A 16,501-nucleotide genomic window follows, 5' to 3' on the forward strand; every position below is an offset into this window, starting at 1 on the left:
GATCCCAGCACCCTGGGATCACGACCTGAGCAGAAGGCAGCAGCTTTAACCCACTGAGCCACCCAGGCGCCCCCCAAAGAGATCTTTTTTAACGAACCCAGTCATTCATGATTCATCAAGGGTGTTGTTGCTGTTGTTTTGCTGTTGTATTATTGTTTCCATAAATCCAAAAGGAAATAATGGTTAAACATTTTTCTGAGTGAAATGACCAGAGTTGAGAGTCAGGGCCGTCCTGTCAGGAAGGCCTTGCGTGGGTTGAGAATCTCATGCCTCTGCTGCTCTTTTCAAAGCACCTGGTGTTGCTCGGGGAAGGGAGAGGTTTGGCTCTAAGTTTCGGTGACCCAGATGCTGAAAGACCGCGGGTGTTAGTCTCAGTCAGATCAGGAATTTACTAGTCTGTGCAGTAACTGCCTTGTTTCATTTGTGACAGATAATTCGTGTCCAGTCCCCAGACGGGGTGAAGCGGATCACAGCCACCAAGAGAGAAACAGCGGCAGCATTTTTGAAAAAGGTAGTGGTGGCGTGGGTTTGTGCCCCCCCCCCTGCTGCTTCCTCCCCATCTAGACCCGTCCCTGACTCGCCCACTCCCTGGTTCACAGTCTCGGACTCGCTCTTCTCCACCATGACTGGATTGATCCAGGGCACATTGCATCACTGACCCTGGCTTACTGCCATGGTGGCCGAAAAGAGTCCAAGGGTGTGTGTAGAAGTGTGTCACAAGACTAGCACTTAGGAGAGTGAAAAATTGGAAAAATTAGAGAGTGAAACACTTGAATTGTCTGTTAAAGGAAAATTGTTAAAAACATGTACAGAATAATTCCCACTTTATTTTATTTTTTAATTTAAAGATTCTACCTATTCATTTGAGAGAGAGACAGAGAGAAGGTGAGCAGGGGAGAGAGGCGGAGGCGGAGGGAGAAGCAGACGCCCCAGACTCCGCGCTGAGCTGAAGGCAGACACCTGGCCATCTGAGCCTCCCATGCGTCCCAGTCCCACTTTGTTAGAAAATCAGAGGCACGGGGGCGCCTGCGTGCCTCAGTCCGTTCCGCGTCTGACTCTTGATCTCAGCTCCGGTCATGATCTCAGGGTCCAGGCATCGAGCCCCACTTCAGGCTCCCTGGTTCGCACAGAGTCTGCTTCTCTCCTTTTTCCTCTTTCTCTCTCTCGAATAAATAAATAGAAAGTGAGGGCCACATACATAGATCGGTTATGAGTTTATGGAACGCAAATGGGAAAGCCCAGCCGGACTGCAGAAGGGTCTCCCTGGGAGGAGCGCCGTGCAGTAAGGAGCGGCTTGTGATTTATGCTCCGTAGCAGGCGGGAGCGGACTGTGGCCCGCGGCCTGACCTCCTGTTCTTTTTCCCCTTGGCATACGGATTTCCTTTCCCTGACTTGATTTTTTTTTTTTTTTAAGATTTTATTTATTTAGTTAGTCACAGGAGCAGGGGGAGGGGCAGAGGGAGAGAGGCGGGAGAAAGAATCTCCAGAAGACTCTGAGCTAAGCGTAGAGCCCATGGGGGCCTCAGTCCCTTGACCCTGCCTGAGATCATGACCTGAGCTGAAACCAAGAGTTGGTTGCTTAACTGACTCAGCCACTCAGGTGCCCCTATTTTTGTAAATAAAGGTTTTTATTTTTTTTTTAAATTTTTAAATTTTATTTATTTTTTTAAAGGTTTTGACCTGAGCCAAAGGCAGAGCTGAGGCACCTGGGTGCCCCTGACAGGGAAATTTCTTAAACTTAAATTTGTAATAACCGTGTAGGAATATGATTTTGTTTTTAACTTGAGGCGTTCGTGCTTGGAGTTGTCAAACAGGTCAAATTCAGAAGGTTTCCGAGATAACAGCGGGACCTTGTGGTTCTCACTTTTATTTGCACCAGTAGGATTCCTGAAATGCTTGTATTTCCTCCCGGACAGTTCATGGCTGCCTCGCCCAGGGGGACACAGCGTGACAGCCAGTCACTGGGAGGGCTGGGCTTGGGGGTTTAGTCGGTTTTGTTTTTAAAGATTTTATTTATTTACTTCTCAGAGAGAGAGGGTGTGAGCAGGAGTGCAGCAGGCACAGGGAGAAGCAGGCTCCCCGCTGAGCCAGGACCCTGAGCCTAAGGCAGACACTTCACTGACTGAGCCCCCAGGCGCCCCTGTAGTTTGGCTTTGGCCACTTGGTCTCTGGAGCTGTCCCCACCGCAGTAATGAGTGCTTAGAGGAGGTGAATCCTCACAAACAAACGAGTATTACTCGGAAATTGTTTCCCCTCAAGTGAAGATCCTTTCTTCTGACTACTGGGATAATATGCATTAATTCTGAAAGGCTAAAACAATTCAGAGAAGTATAAAAAGTAAGAATCAGTTGAAATTTTACTGCTCAGAAATAACCGTTAAAGGGGCGTCTGGGTGGCTCAGTGGGTTAGGCCGCTGCCTTCGGCTCAGGTCATGATCTCAGGGTCCTGGGATCGAGCCCCGCATCGGGCTCTCTGCTCAGCGGGGAGCCTGCTTCCTCCTCTCTCTCTCTGCCTGCCTCTCTGCCTACTTGTGATCTCTGTCTGTCAAATAAATAAATAAAATCTTTAAAAAAGAAAAGAAAGAACCGTTAACATGGCATGTTTCGGGGTGTCTCGGCTCAGTCGGTGAAGCGTCTGAGCCTTCAGCTCAGATCATGATCCCGAGGTCCTGGGATCGAGTCCACGTTGGGCTCCTTGCTCGGTGGGGAGCCTGCTTCTTCCTCTGCCTGCCACCTCCCCTGCTTCTGCTATGCTCGCTCTCTTTAAAAAAAAAAACCCAAACCATAGCGTCTTTAGAGCCCACATGTTTGTACACACATACTTACGTGTACAGACTTTTGCCAAAATGGGATTGTGCTGTGCTGTGAACGTACTTTGTCAAATCTAAGACATTATTGAGTTTAAGAAGCCGTGTTTATGTGTGATTAGGAAAGAAAAAAATACTTTCCCACCTGTTTTCCTTTGTCATTTAGATTTTATACTTATGTAAAGCTTTTCAGACTTATTTGGAAATTTATTTTGATCACGTGTTATTCTTATGCATCCATGAGAAGGAAAGTCTAAGTGAAGTCTCAGTGAAATCAGTTGGGTAACATCTCCCAACCGTGTCACAGCCAGAGTCGGGCCCCTCTGAGCCAGTGTCGCTCTGGCTGGCGCTGTGCTCGCCCCCCCGCAGAGAGTCCTCCGTTGGGAGGCTCGGTGCCAGCCGCCGACACCTGTTCTGCAGGTGCACGTGCTGGGTTTCTCTCTGGGTTACTAGCAGGGCATGACAGCCCTAAATCCTCCATTTTTTCCTTGACTGAGCATTAAGTGGCTTGTTTGACAGAAATGTTGTGGGATGACAGTTGTCCAGCTGTGCCGCATGGATGGCAGGTTCCCAGGAGCCCAGGCGGTCACCTGTGCGCCCTGCGGCCGCACAGGCAGGCACTGGGGCATGTATTGTTCCCAAGGTGCATCTTTTCCAGGGGTGTTAGGATGATTTGTAGTCTTGGTGTTTTTTTACTTGACAATAAATTAAGGAATGGTTTTATGTCAGTAAATGGAGATTTGTATCATTTTAAAAATAACACATAACAGGGAAGCCTGGGTATCTTACTTGGTTAAGCATCCTGCTCTTGCTTTCGGCTCAGGTCATGATCTCAGGGTTGTGACCTTGAGCCCCGAGTTGGGGCCAAGCTGGGTGTGGAGTCGGCTTGAGATCTGTGCCTTTCCCTCTGCCGCCCCCACCCCTGCCCCGCTCTCGTCCGTGCGCGCTTGCTCTCGCTCTCTCTGTCCTAGAAGAAATAAATAACACATAACGGGGTGCCAGGCTGGCTTAGTTGGGAGACGGTGTGACTCTTGGTCTTGGGCTGGTGGGTTTGAGCCCCACGTCGGGTGTAGAGATTATTTAAAATTAAAAAAAAAAAAGTATAACATAAAATTTGTCATCAAAACCAATTTTTTTTTTTCAAGCTATTATTTATTTGAGAGAGCATGAGAGGGGAGAAGGTTGGAGGGAGAAACAGGCTCTCTGTGGAGCTGCGAGCCCAATGTGGGACTTGATCCCAGGACCCTGGGATTGTGACCCGAGCCGGAGGCAGTTGCTTAACCCACTGAGCCACCCAGGCACCCCGAAACCAGTTTTTAAAGTAATGTCTGTACCCACCCTGAGGCTTGAACTTGTGACCCTGAGATCAAGAATTGCGTGCTTCTCCCCTGAGCCAGCCGGTGCCCCTGGCCTAAACCGTCTCTCCGCCCGCGGTTCCCTCGAGTGCAGTAATTCACGGGGTCGTTAGGACCATCCCTTGCCAGAACTCTTTCATCTTGCAGATCTGAAACTGTGTGTTCAACAGCAGCCCTCCCTTACCCCCGCCCCAGGCCGTGGTTTCGGCCATCCCGGTTTGTGTCTCCGGGCCTCATCCCGCGTTTCCTACCCGGATCGCGTTCATCGGCGGAAGTTCGGCACTGGCTGTGGGTGCGCACGGGGGCTCGCGGTGCCCCGTTCCCTCCGACCAGGCTGCGGACCGCTGCGCACGCGGCTGGCTCAGCTCGCTGTTCTGCACACTGAGCGCCTCGATCGCCGCGTTCAGGCCCTGGGCTCGGCCGTTCGCAGGTGGGAGGCGGTGGATGCCGCCGAGGCTGCCTCCCAGGGTCCGAGAGTCGCGGGTTGTCTTGAGGCCGCCCAGTGCCGCTCCTGCCGCGGCTCCTCAGACCGCGAGCCTCCCCGGGCGGCTCCTGCCGGCTGTGTTGCTCAGCAGCAGCACCCCTGCCTCCAGTCGCTGTGGGGCCGCTGCTGTCCCTCCCCTGCGTGGGCTGGTGGGTGGCTCCAGCCTGACCTCATGACCTCCGCCATCTGTGCCCGCCTTTCTCCTTGTTGTTGTTTCTAACCATGAAGTAAGCCACGTCCTAAAAAACGGTTGGCAAATCCGGACAAAGGCCTGATGGTGAAGGAGGGGTGCGGCCGGCGCCACAGGGTCTCGGCCTCCCCCGCTCCCTGCCGCCTCCTCCGGCGCCGATGGGGACGGCTTCCCCTCCCTGCGTTGTGCTGCCTCAGCGTGCGCGCCGAGACCCTACACTGTAGTTCTGCTCGGTTTGGACGTGAGGGGGTCTCCTTCGGTTCTGAGCGTGGGGGTTTGACTCCGCACTGCGTCTGCTTTTACGACCGCCGTTTTACGCACAATTCACCTTGGGTGTGCGTAGAACATTTTTAAGATTTTAAAGATGTATTTTTTTTTTTTTTTTGAGAGACCGCGAGAGACCGAGAGAGTGTGCTGCGGTGGGGGTGGGGGCGCAGACGGAGGGGGAGAGAGTCTTCAACAGACTCCGCGGGGCTTCGTCTCCGGACCCCGAGATCATGACCTGAGCTGACACGAAGAGTCGGGCGCTCACCTGACTGTGCCGCCCAAGCGCGCGGTTAAGATTTTAATGATGCTTTTATGAGACTCTGATAAACTTTTTTTTTAAGTCATTGGTCCCCTGTGTTAGATTTCTGTGTCTTTAGGTAAAGGACTCAAAATTCAGGAGTGCCTCGGGGGCTCAGTCATTAAGCATCTCTTCCTTCCACTCAGGTCATGATCTGGGGTCCTGGGATCGAGCCCCGTGTCGGGCTCCCTGCTCAGCGGGAAACCTGCTTCTCCCTCTCTCACTGTGTCTCTCTGTCAAATGAACAAATTATTTAAAAAGAAAAGAAACCAAACTCAAAAGTTGATAGAAGCAGTTACGTTCGCGGGAGTAGCATAACAAGCGATACATCTGTTTCTGCGTCTCAGAGGTGGGACTCCACGTGGGGCGCACTACGGCTGCTGTCGTAGTTGAAAAGGCAGTTGGAGGTGCCTGGGCGGTGCAGTCGGTCAAGTGGCTGACTCTGCTTTCGGCTCTGGTCACGCTCTCTTGGTCCACGCTCTCTTGGTCGGGAGACTGAGCCCGGCATTGGGCTCTGCGTCGGGTGTGCAGTCTGCTGGAGGATCTCTCTCCCTCTGCCCCTCCCCCGTGCCCTCCTGTGCGCTCTAAGATAAACAGATCTTAAAAATAAAAAAAGACCGCTCTATCTCCGTCCTTATGGGGATTGTAAACGCTGGTCAGGCGGTCCCAGGAGACTTACCTTTATCCAGAGGGCTGCTCCACAATAGCCCCTGCCCCATTTTGGAAACTCCTTTTCATCCTGGGTGTAGTATGGTAGCTTTCAGGAAGCTCACACTTGTGGCGAAAGCTTTCTTGTTTTGGAAATCGCTAGGAGGGTGTTGGGTACAGAGAAGCATGATGGGTTTGCAGAATAGCTGCCACAGTTCGTTTCAGTTTATATCTAAGCTGTTGCAGAGAAGAGTCAAAGTCATTATTTTCAGTCTTTTGTCTTAATTTTTATTGCAGTTGGGAATATAAATTTCATGGTCTTAATTTGCTGATGCTTTCTTTTCTTTTTTAAATTTTTAATTTATTTAAAAAATTTTTTAAAAATTTTATTTATTTATTTGACAGATCACAAGTAGGCAGAGAGGCAGGCAGAGAGAGAGGAGGAAGCAGGCTCCCCGCTGAGCAGAGAGCCTGATGCGGGGCTCGATCCCAGGACCCTGAGATTATGACCTGAGCCGAAGGCAGAGGCTTAACCCAATGAACCACCCAGGCGCCCCTCTTTTCTTTTTTTTTTTTTAAAATACCTTAGGGGCACCTGGGTGGCTCAGTGGGTTAAACTGCTGCCTTCGGCTCAGGTCATGACTCAGGGTTTTGGGATCGAGCCCTGCATCGGGCTCTCTGCTCAGCGGGGAGCCTGCTTCCCCACCCCCCTCTCTCTGCCTACTTGTGATCGCTCTCTGACAAATTAAAAAAAAAAAAAAACTTAAAAAAAATTATTCATTTGACAGAGACCACAAGCAGGCAGAGAGGCAGTCAGGGGGCAAGGGGAAGCAGGCTCCCCGCTGAGCAGGGAGCCCCGTGCAGGGCTCTATCCCAGCACCCTGAGACCATGACCCGAGCCGAAGGCAGAGGCTTAACCCACCGATCCACCCAGGTGCCCCCCCCTTTTTTATTTAAAAAAAAATTATTTGACAAAGAGATACAGCAGGAGGGAACACAGGCAGGGCAATGGGGAGGGAGAAGCAGGCTTCCTGCAGAGGTGGGAGACAGATGCGGGGCTCGATCCCAGGACTCCCCAATCATGACCTGAGCCGAAGGCAGACGCCTAATGACTGAGCTCCCACGGGTGCCCCTTAAGGACCATTTCTTATTATCACTTTGAGAGTTTCAGAATGAGAAGATGGAGTTACTTGTAATTCATGTATTTAAAATCTGTAGAAAATGAGGTTAGTATGTAAAGCTAATCATTAAATCAGGTCTTTTTTCTCATAGTGAGTAAGTAGTAGGTTTTACCAATAATTCCATGTCAAAGGGGAAATTGGCTGACAAGGAGCAGGTTGGACTAGGCAGAAATGGTATTTCGCTGACTCAGGGAAATACGCAGAACTCCTCTCTGGTCTCCGTCAAAGTTCTCGTGGCAGCCCCCCTTAATTGGTTTCTCTGTTCATTATTCAAACGTAGTTGAGTGCGGTTCTGTTTGAAAGCCAATCACAGGACATTGCATGTGATGGTTTCGGATTGTGTAGTCGAGAGCTCGTGTCCTTCCAGTATTTTCTCTGGGTCTGACCCGATCTGGTGTCCTGCTCTTCGGCCTGGAGTTCCTGGCGAGGGGGCTTGCGGCTGACACCCTCTCAGGTTTTGTTGGCCCGACAGCATTTTCAGTTCGCTTTTGTATGCAGAGGGTGTTGTTGCCAGATACAGAAATCTGAGTTGACAGATTTTTATTCCCTCTCAGCACTTTGAAGGTGTCATTCTATTGTCCTCTGGTCTCCATTGATCTCCGGCTGTCAGCGGTGTGACCCTGACGCAGGCACCAAGCGGCCATTTGTTATGTACCCACGTGAGGGTTGCTGAACTTTCTGGATTTGTTACTCTGTACTTGTCATCACCTTCGAGGTTTTCAGCCATTCGTTCTTCAAATACTTTTCAGTCCTTTCCTTATTTTATTGTCCTTAGGATCGTTTGATGTCCTAGGAGGTCATAAGGTTCTCGTCATTTTTCTTTAAAATCTCCGTCTTCAGACTGTGCAGATTCTTGAAGTTTGTCTGCAGGCTGATTGCCTCGTCCTGCTGCGTCTCCCGCCCGCTGACCGGCCCGGACAGCATTTCCCGTTTCAGTTCCTGTTTTCTGTTGTGGAACTTCATTTCATTCCGCTTGATTATTTGATTCTCTGCTGAGACTCCTGGTCTCTCCGTGTGTTTGCCTCTGCTCTGTTGACCCCTGAGCGTTGAGGTACGACTTGGACTGCTCTCCTGGCCCCAGACTCCAGTGCTGACGGGCTGCTGATGCCTGGCCGGGCACCCCCTCAGTCTCGGCGTTAAAGGGAAGACCCGTCTTTTCCTTCGGTCTTCCTTCTCCTGCACCCTCTTCCGTGCCTCCTTGCCGGTGGTCTCCCTCCTGTCCCCCCAGTTCTGCAGCCAGAAGTCTGAACCCCGCGCAGAGCTGACGCCCTCCCTTTCCCTCAGTCCGTTCTGCCCCGTTCCCACATGAGCACGGGCTGTAGATTGTGATGGTTGGAAGGTTGCTTCTCTCTCCATCTCCCTTGTCCTGGCCTTGACCGAGCCCGGCTCCTCTGGGCCCCGCAGCCGGCTCTCCTGTTTCCTCTTCCCACCTCCAGCAGAGTATCCATGAGAAGTTAGCCTCACGGCTTGGCCACCCCCTGCTCTCAGCTCCCGTGGCTTCCATGGCTCCTGGGCTGGAGGACAGACTCCTGCGAGCCCACACGGCGTCATCTCCCTGCTGTGCTTGTCTCTTACCGCTTCCTTCTTGCCCGCGGGGCTCTGGCCCGACCGGCCTCTCTTCCCAACCCTTGCTTTACAGCCCTCGTGCTTCTCCTCTTGCCCGCACTGTTCTTTCTCCGCTCCGAGTCCGGCTGCAGCCCCTTCCCCGGGGGTTCTGCTCAGACGTGTTCCTCAGAGGCCTTCTCTGTCCTGCTGCGGGGCCGGCCCCTCCTCTGCTGCTCTCTCTTCCTTTCTTACGCGCTGCTGGTCCGCACCTGTGGTTCTCGCCTCTTAGCTCTCTCCCCGCTTTGATGCTGAGGTCCTCGATGGCAGGAACCTGGTCTGTATTCATTCACTCCATCCAGAATGGAGCTGGCCCTTGGGACTGCTTACTGTTTGGGAAGTGAGGGAGCGAGCGTTCGCAGCCCCTGGCGCAGGGCCTGGTGTGGGAGCTCGTGGTCAGCACTGACCGGGAGGCACCATTCTTCGCCTGTTTTTCTTCTCTTAGGTTTCAAAATTGGAATTTTTTTTTCTTTTTTCCTTTTTTTTTTTTTTTAAGATTTATTTATTTGGAAGAGAGAACATGAGCAGGAGAATGGGTAGAGGGAGAAGCAGGCTCCCCGCTGAGCAGGGAGCCCACCGCAGGATTCGATCCCAGGACCCAGAGATCATGACCTGAGCCGAAGGCAGACGCTTCACTGACGGAGCTCCCCAGGCGCCCCTGGAACTGGGTTTTTACAATTGATTTCAAAAGTAGAAGTTAAACTTGCCAGATGCAGCCGTGACTTTTGCTTGCCTCAGACTCTTCCATGTGTCCTGTAGCCTTCTCATTTTCACGGAGCTTTGCTTCTGTTTGGCCACTTTTCTCATTTTACTTGACATCTGTGTGGGCAGTACGGATTCCTCACAAGCGACCAAAATCACAAGAGGAATTTGGTTCCCGAGGAGCAGTTCTAAATTTAGTGAGCGTTGTTCTAGTATCGTCTGGTCCATGTGTGGCCAGAGTAGTGATACTCAAATATTTGTCTCAACATGTGTTTTTTGGGGCTTTGTTTTAGGTCGCAAAGGAGTTTGGTTTCCAAAACAACGGCTTCTCAGTTTACATCAATAGAAACAAGACGGGAGAGATCACAGCATCGTCGACCAAATCCCTCAGTCTGCTCAAAATCCAGTAAGTGCTGGGAGGGGACGACGCAGTGGGAGGGGCGACCGCGGGGCCCCCCGCGGCTGCCCCTCGATGCCACCATGTTTCTTGGGGGGTCGTCAGCTGGCGTGCTGAAGGTGCCGCTCCTTTTGTGCCGAGCTCATGGACTCGCAGCCGGGGACGTGTGTCCCTGAGAGGAGAGGGTGCCGGGCGCGCTGCTGCTGCACACTCAGCTCCTCCTCTGCGGGGGGGACCTTGAACGGAGCTGCGTGCGGTTCTACCCCGGGGCTGCTGGCTGGCCGGGAGGGGCCGGTGCCCACACGACGTTTCTTGGTGGCGGGGTCCCCTGAGCTCCTCCGCGGCAGTTGGTCATGTCAGTGGCATTTCCAGAAGGTCCAGCCGTCTGCCCACAGCCACTGCCCGCTCTCGTAGTCTCGCTGGTGTGTGGCCACGTCACTCAGGCAGGCGTTCCTGCTGCCAGCGTGGGGCTGAGCGGTTGTGGCCCAGACGGCATGGCCTGCAGAGCCGGGGATGTTTACTGCTGGGCTCTTTACAGAAGAAGCTTCCTGACTCCTCTCTGACCTGTCTGGGCACAGCTGCTTGTGCATCCATGATTCCGGGCCCCAGTAGCGAGCCGGGAGCACTCCTGTCAGGGCGGACGCAGCATGGCTGCTGTGGCCGCTGCGGGCTGACTGGCCTGGGCTTTGCTGGCGGCTGGCCCTGTGCCTGTTGACCTGTCTTGACCATTGGTGTGATCGTTTTTAGGTTCACAAATTAGTATATCTAGGAAAAAATATGTAGTCTTAGCGTTTATTCATTTGCTTCTCAGCAAATACTTGTTGGGCACCTTGCCTGTCTCTAATTAGCCAAAGCTTTTCCTCGTGTTAATGTCGTCTGCTTTCCATGTGCCTGAGGTATAGCCTTCCTTTCCTTGTAAAGACTTTTGTATCCTTTTTTTTTTAAGATTTCATTTATTTATTTGACAGAGATCACAAGCAGGCAGAGAGGCAGAGAGAGAAAGAGGGAAAAGCAGGCTCCCCGCAGAGCAGAGAGACCGATGCGGGGCTCGATCCCAGGACCCTGAGATCATGACCTGAGCCGAAGGCAGAGGCTTAACCCACTGAGCCCCCTAGGCACCCCAAGAGCTTTTGTATCTTGAGAATTATTTCTCCCGAATGTTATGTGGCTCACGAGGGCACGTGTCTGAAGGAGGGAGCGATGTTCCTGTCCTCGAGCTCGGGCTTGATCCTCTGTCCACTTCCGGCTTCTCTGGTTGCGGCCTGTAAGTGATTTTTTTTCCCCTCTGGCTGCTTTTAAGATTTTCTGTTTCTGTTGGGGACCTACGGTTTCTTTCTGACTTTTCCAGGTGTGGTTTCCTGGTTTGTTTAATCCTACGTGATGGATATTGTATTTTCTGTTCCTGCAGATCAGGTCTGGAAAATTTGTGGCTATTATCTCTTTAAGTATTACTTCTCTCTAGTTCTCTTGTTGTTTCAGGGATTATATTTTTCAATTTTAAAATATCTGACTTGATTTCTTTTCAAACCTGCCGTTAGCTCCGTGCGCTCATGGGGGCTGTGTTGCTGTCACACTGGCCCTCCGGGCTTCCACTGAGACCGCTGGGCTCCTTGGGGCTCTGCCTTGGCCCGTCACACACCTCAGGGTGTCTGAGGTGGTCAGTCTCCCCAAGGTGGCATCAGAGCTGTCTGGCCTGACCGTATGAGGGGGATTTGGGAAGACTGAGCCAAATCTGTGGCCCCTGCCACACTGCTTCCCAGAAGCCCCTGTCCTTTTGGGCGGCCTCTCGTTGCTTGTGCTTTATCCAGCCCGTTTTCATTGAACATTCTGTAGACGTTTATATTCCGTGTCTTGCAGTTCCAAATCTGGAATCCGGGGCTGTCCAGTTCTGTTCCTGTTGCGTGTGCCCGCTCCTGAGCGTGGTCTCTCGTGCATTTGAGAGCTCGTAATTGACCAGACCTGGTGGTGGGGAGGCCCGGGCAGGCCAGAGGGTTTTCTGCCGGGGAAGCTTGCGCTTGCTTCTCTGTTGGCCTGAGGGGCTCTGTGGACCTGGCACTCCCTCCAGTTAATTTTTGGCTTTGGGCTTCTGGAGCCAAGTAGCATCCCTGATTCTAGCCTGGAGGCCGGCGGAGCTGCCCTGTGGTCGCAGACTCTCCGAGGTGGCTGTTCTCTCTACTGCAGAGTAGGGGCGGGAAGACAGGACTCCTCCTCGGTTCCTCTTTTCGGCTGGTGGTTCTTCCCAGCGCCTGAGACTGGCTTCACGTGGTGTTTCAGGCTCAGCGGCTGCTTCAGCTCTGGCAGGCTCACGGCCTCGACGCCTGTTGCCTGGAGGAGGACCGTGGAAGCCAAGCTCAGCGCTCCTGTAGGGCATCGTTCTCAGGCCCTTCCTGTGGGCGCTTCTCTGGGGTGTGGGGCCTGTGGGGTGCTCCGTCCTTCGTTAGAGCTCCGCGGGGCGTGGTAGAGCACATCCCCCCCTCAACCTGGTGCAGCCCCCGAGCTGAGTATAGTGTCGCTGGCGGGTGTTCAGGAATGTCTGGTCCCTTGTGAGAAACAGGAGTTACAGTCTGGCTGTTTTATCACCTAAGTGACGGAAGGAACATGAGGAGAGAGCAGCCTAGTGACGAGCCACAGCCGCACCTCTCTGCGTCCCGAGTCTGTGGTGTTCGCTCTCCAGGCCTGCTGCCTGCCGCCTTCGGTCGGTCGGGCCGGGGCCGCAGCAGGCCCCCCGTGCGTGTCTCGCTGGCGGCTGTAAGTGCTACCCGCGTGGCAGTGCTGCAGCTTCTCCTCCGGGCCTGAGGTTGAATCTGGTGTTGTAGACCCTCTCCCTGGGCGCGGAGCCCACGTCGCTTCTGCCCAGTACATGGAGGTGGGAGCATCTCACATGGGTCTCGTTGGTCTGGCTGCGCGAAGCAGGCCCCACAGTGAGTCAGCCGTGTGAGTGAGCAGGAGAGAGCGTGACTACATGGAAATGGTAGAAAATCCAGCGCTGCTGTTCGAGCTGTGAATCGGGCAGCCTGTGTGGAAAGCAGCACATTGGCAACATCACAAACAAAACCTTTCGTCTAGCAGGGCCACTCCTGGAAATGCGCCCTGTAGAAGGAAAACCGCACAGCCGCCTGTCCTTGAGCCTCTCCTTGAGGGCCGTTCTTGGAGGCAGAGCCCGTGGGTAGCACGCGTGGCCGTCAGCATGGGGACGCGGGTGTGAGTGACGAGTCGGGCTTGTCAGGAGCGTGGTGCCACCATCAGAAGCAGTGATTAGACCCAGACCCCGTGTTGGGGGGGGGATCTGGAGCGAGGTATTGTTGAATGAGAAAAGCAGGTGCAAACTGTGTGTCTGCGGCAGTCTCGTATTTATCAAGCAGTGTCCCGTGACGTCTGCGTACTCGGGGGGGGGGTGCGAGCGAGCGCAGGGAACGAGGCGGGGACTGTGTACCAGGCAGATGGTGCGTCGGGGCCTCGACTGGGACGGTAGGGGTGAGCAAGAAGCGGGAGCCAGTCCCGGAATGAGGAGCAGGACGAAGGCCGCCCCCAGGTTGAGTGTGTTGGTTGTGGCTCCACTTTATCCACACGGATGTTCTACAGTCGCAGAGGAAAGTATGTCACAGTTGCAGAGAACCTGCTCTGACCTTTAGAACAATAGGGAGCGTACGAGAGATGCAGAGGGAGAATTCTGGCCTCTTACAATTCGAGGTCTCACCCGAGACGTTGGCGTTTGCCTCTCGAGTGCAGAGGCGCTCCCGTGAGGGTGAGCAGCTCTTCCGTGTAGCCCCGGCTGTGGGAGGATGGAAGGCCCTGCCCTGTGTTTGTCGTCCGGCAGGCACGGAGATCTGCTGTTCCTGTTTCCCTCCGGCCTCGCTGGGCCCTCCTCGGAGATGGAGACGTCGGCCCCGCTGGGGCTGAAGGCCTGCGGTGCTCCCAGCGTGGTGGAGGACGAGATCGACCAGTACCTCAGCAAGCAGGACGGGAAGATCTACAGGAGCCGCGACCCGCAGCTGTGAGTGTCTGTGTGTCTGTGGGCTCGCGTCCCCGCGGTGCTGCCTTCAGTGGCTCAGGCGGGGAGATGGTTGTAGCGCGCCAGATCTGCTGAAGGAACACGCGTTCTCGGTTCGATCACCTCCGTTCAGATAAAATTTCACTGCACGTCATTTTTCAAGCTTTTTCTTGTGGCACGAAGCTCCATGTTTGTGCCACGTGTCCTTTCAGAAGTCTCAGGTGTTCGGAACCGAGACCGGAGAGAAAGGCCCGGAAACCAGGCCCCGACCTCGCTGCGCTCCTGACGTTCCTGCCCGCCGTGCGGCGCGCTGGCCTCAGCGCGTGTTCGCGGCCGGGATCAGGAAGCAGGGCAGGGGGACGCTGGGCACCGACCAGCGCAGGGTGTAGCTCGGGCCGTCGTGCTGGACACAGTCGGGAAACGTCCGCATCGTGTACACGGCGCCTCCTTCCCATTCCTAACAGTGGACGCTTCGTGAGCAACATGCTGGCCCTCCTTGAATGTTTCCCTCCACCTAGACTTTGGGGAACGGTCATGCTCCGCTCCGTTTATGTGTTGGTGGTCTTTTGTAGTTCTCTTTAGTTTTTATAAAAGTTTTAGGGACACCTGGGGGGCTCATTTGGTTAAGCATCTGTTTTTGGGTCAGGTCATGATCCCAGCATCCTGGGGTCGAGCCCCACGTCGGGCTCCCTGCTCCCCAGGAAGGCTGCTTCCTCCTCTCTCTGCCACTCCCGTACTTGTACTCTGTCTCTCTAAAAAATAAGAAAAATCTTGAAAAAAATTTTAAATTTTTTGAAGACTTCTTTGTCTTAGAGAGAGGGTACACATGGTACATGTTGAGGGGCGGGGCAGAGGGGGAGAGAATCTGGAGCAGACCCCCCACTGACCGTGGAGTGGGGTGCAGGGCTTGATCCCGTGACCTGAGGTCATGCGCTGAGCCGAAATCGAGAGTCAGATGCTTCACCGATTGAGGCACCCCTGCATGCCTGCGAGTCTTCGTCTTCTTTTTTTTTTTAAGATTTTATTTATTTATTTGTCAGAGAGAGAGGAGCGAGAGTGAGCACAGGCAGACAGAGAGGCAGGCAGAGGCAGAGGGAGAAGCAGGCTCCCTGCTGAGCCAGGAGCCCGATGTGGGACTTGATCCCAGGATGCTGGGACCATGACCTGAGCTGAAGGCAGCTGCTTAACCAACTGAGCCACCCAGGCGTCCCCCTGCAAGTCTTAAAGAAACTGGTTGGAAACACCGAGTTTACACTCAGTGACGTGAAATGCATGAGTGAAGGTGGTTTGTGTCTGCGGTAGGGCCTCGTATCTACATCGCTCCGTAAACCCAGCGGGGCGCTGACATTGAGAGATCGGGGTTCCGACTGCTGCGCTAGCAGCTTGTATGTCTTAGTTTAAAGAGCCCCAGATGGCGCTGTGCTGCGGCTGGCACGGAGCCCCTCCGCGGCCCCTCCGTGGCCGGTGCTGGCCGCCAGCCCGCATTAGCATTTCCTCCTCGGGATCCCGTGCTGGCTCCCCACTGAGCCCCCGCGATCAGTAATTTTGAGCCTTTGTTAGGAATCTTTCAGGGTGTGCACACGTGTGCGCAATCTGGCTGCCGTCAGTGAGAGCCTGGCCGTTCGGAGACTCCGAGTGTCGGACGCGCACGAGTCCGAGCGTTGTGACCCCATTTAGAGAAGGGTCCTGTCCAGCCCGGAGGGACGGCCGCTCACCTTTCCCACCAGGGTCACCGCCCTCATCGGGGCACGTCGTGCTGCCCCCTCGTACGTGTGCCACTCAAGCAGGTTCTCTTCTTTTTTTTTTTTTTTTTTTAAGATTTTATTGATTTATTTGACAGAGAGAGATGACAAGCAGGCAGAGAGGCAGGCAGAGAGAGAGGAGGAAGCAGGCTCCCCGCTGAGCAGAGAGCCCGATGCGGGGCTCGATCCCAGGACCCTGAGATCATGACCTGAGCCGAAGGCAGCGGCTTAACCCACTGAGCCACCCAGGCGCCCCAAGCAGGTTCTCTTCTGAAGTCACCAGTCTTGGTGGCCCAGAGAGCCTGCCACCTTCCTGCTTTTCCCCAAATGTGCGCAAAGTGGGGGTTTTCCCAGCTGGACTGACTTCTGTCCCGCCCGCCGACAGGTTCTTTGCCGTATCCACATCCCAATCTCCTTAGTGTTGACTTAACACAGATTTAAACCCGTTTTCAAGTCCGTTCACTTTTCCTTTTATTTAGTGTCACCTGAAGCAGTTAGTATCATAGAATCACAGGTTTGACGTGCTGGGCAGTTTTTCTTTTTTTTTTTTTTTTAAAATTTTTTTTTTTTTTTTTTGACAGAGAGAAATCACAAGTAGATGGAGAGGCAGGCAGAGAGAGAGGGAAGCAGGCTCCCTACTGAGCAGAGAGCCCGATGCGGGACTCGATCCCAGGACCGTGAGATCATGACCTGAGCCGAAGGCAGCGGCTCAACCCACTGAGCCACCCAGGTGCCCTGGGCAGTTTTTCTGATGCAAGTCAAAATCGTTAATAAACTGTATATATATATATATGTATATATATATTTTAAAGATTTTTTATTTTTTATTTATTTATTT

The 16,501-nt window shown here is 53.5% G+C and overlaps 1 protein-coding gene across 1 annotated transcript in view; it reads left to right on the forward strand.

Moving 5' to 3' along the window:
- Window positions 1-434: 434 nt before the first annotated feature.
- NPLOC4 (NPL4 homolog, ubiquitin recognition factor) overlaps window positions 435-16,501 on the forward strand; it is a 52,450-nt gene continuing 36,383 nt past the window's right edge. The window contains exons 1-3 of the mRNA XM_059380872.1: window positions 435-511; window positions 9,827-9,939; window positions 13,748-13,924. Coding sequence (XP_059236855.1) covers window positions 13,803-13,924 — 122 coding nt within the window. The 5' untranslated portion in view covers window positions 435-511; window positions 9,827-9,939; window positions 13,748-13,802. The remainder of the gene's footprint in view (window positions 512-9,826; window positions 9,940-13,747; window positions 13,925-16,501) is intronic.

This window comes from Mustela nigripes, chromosome 16 (assembly GCF_022355385.1).
Source record: "Mustela nigripes isolate SB6536 chromosome 16, MUSNIG.SB6536, whole genome shotgun sequence".
NCBI lineage: Eukaryota > Metazoa > Chordata > Mammalia > Carnivora > Mustelidae > Mustela > Mustela nigripes.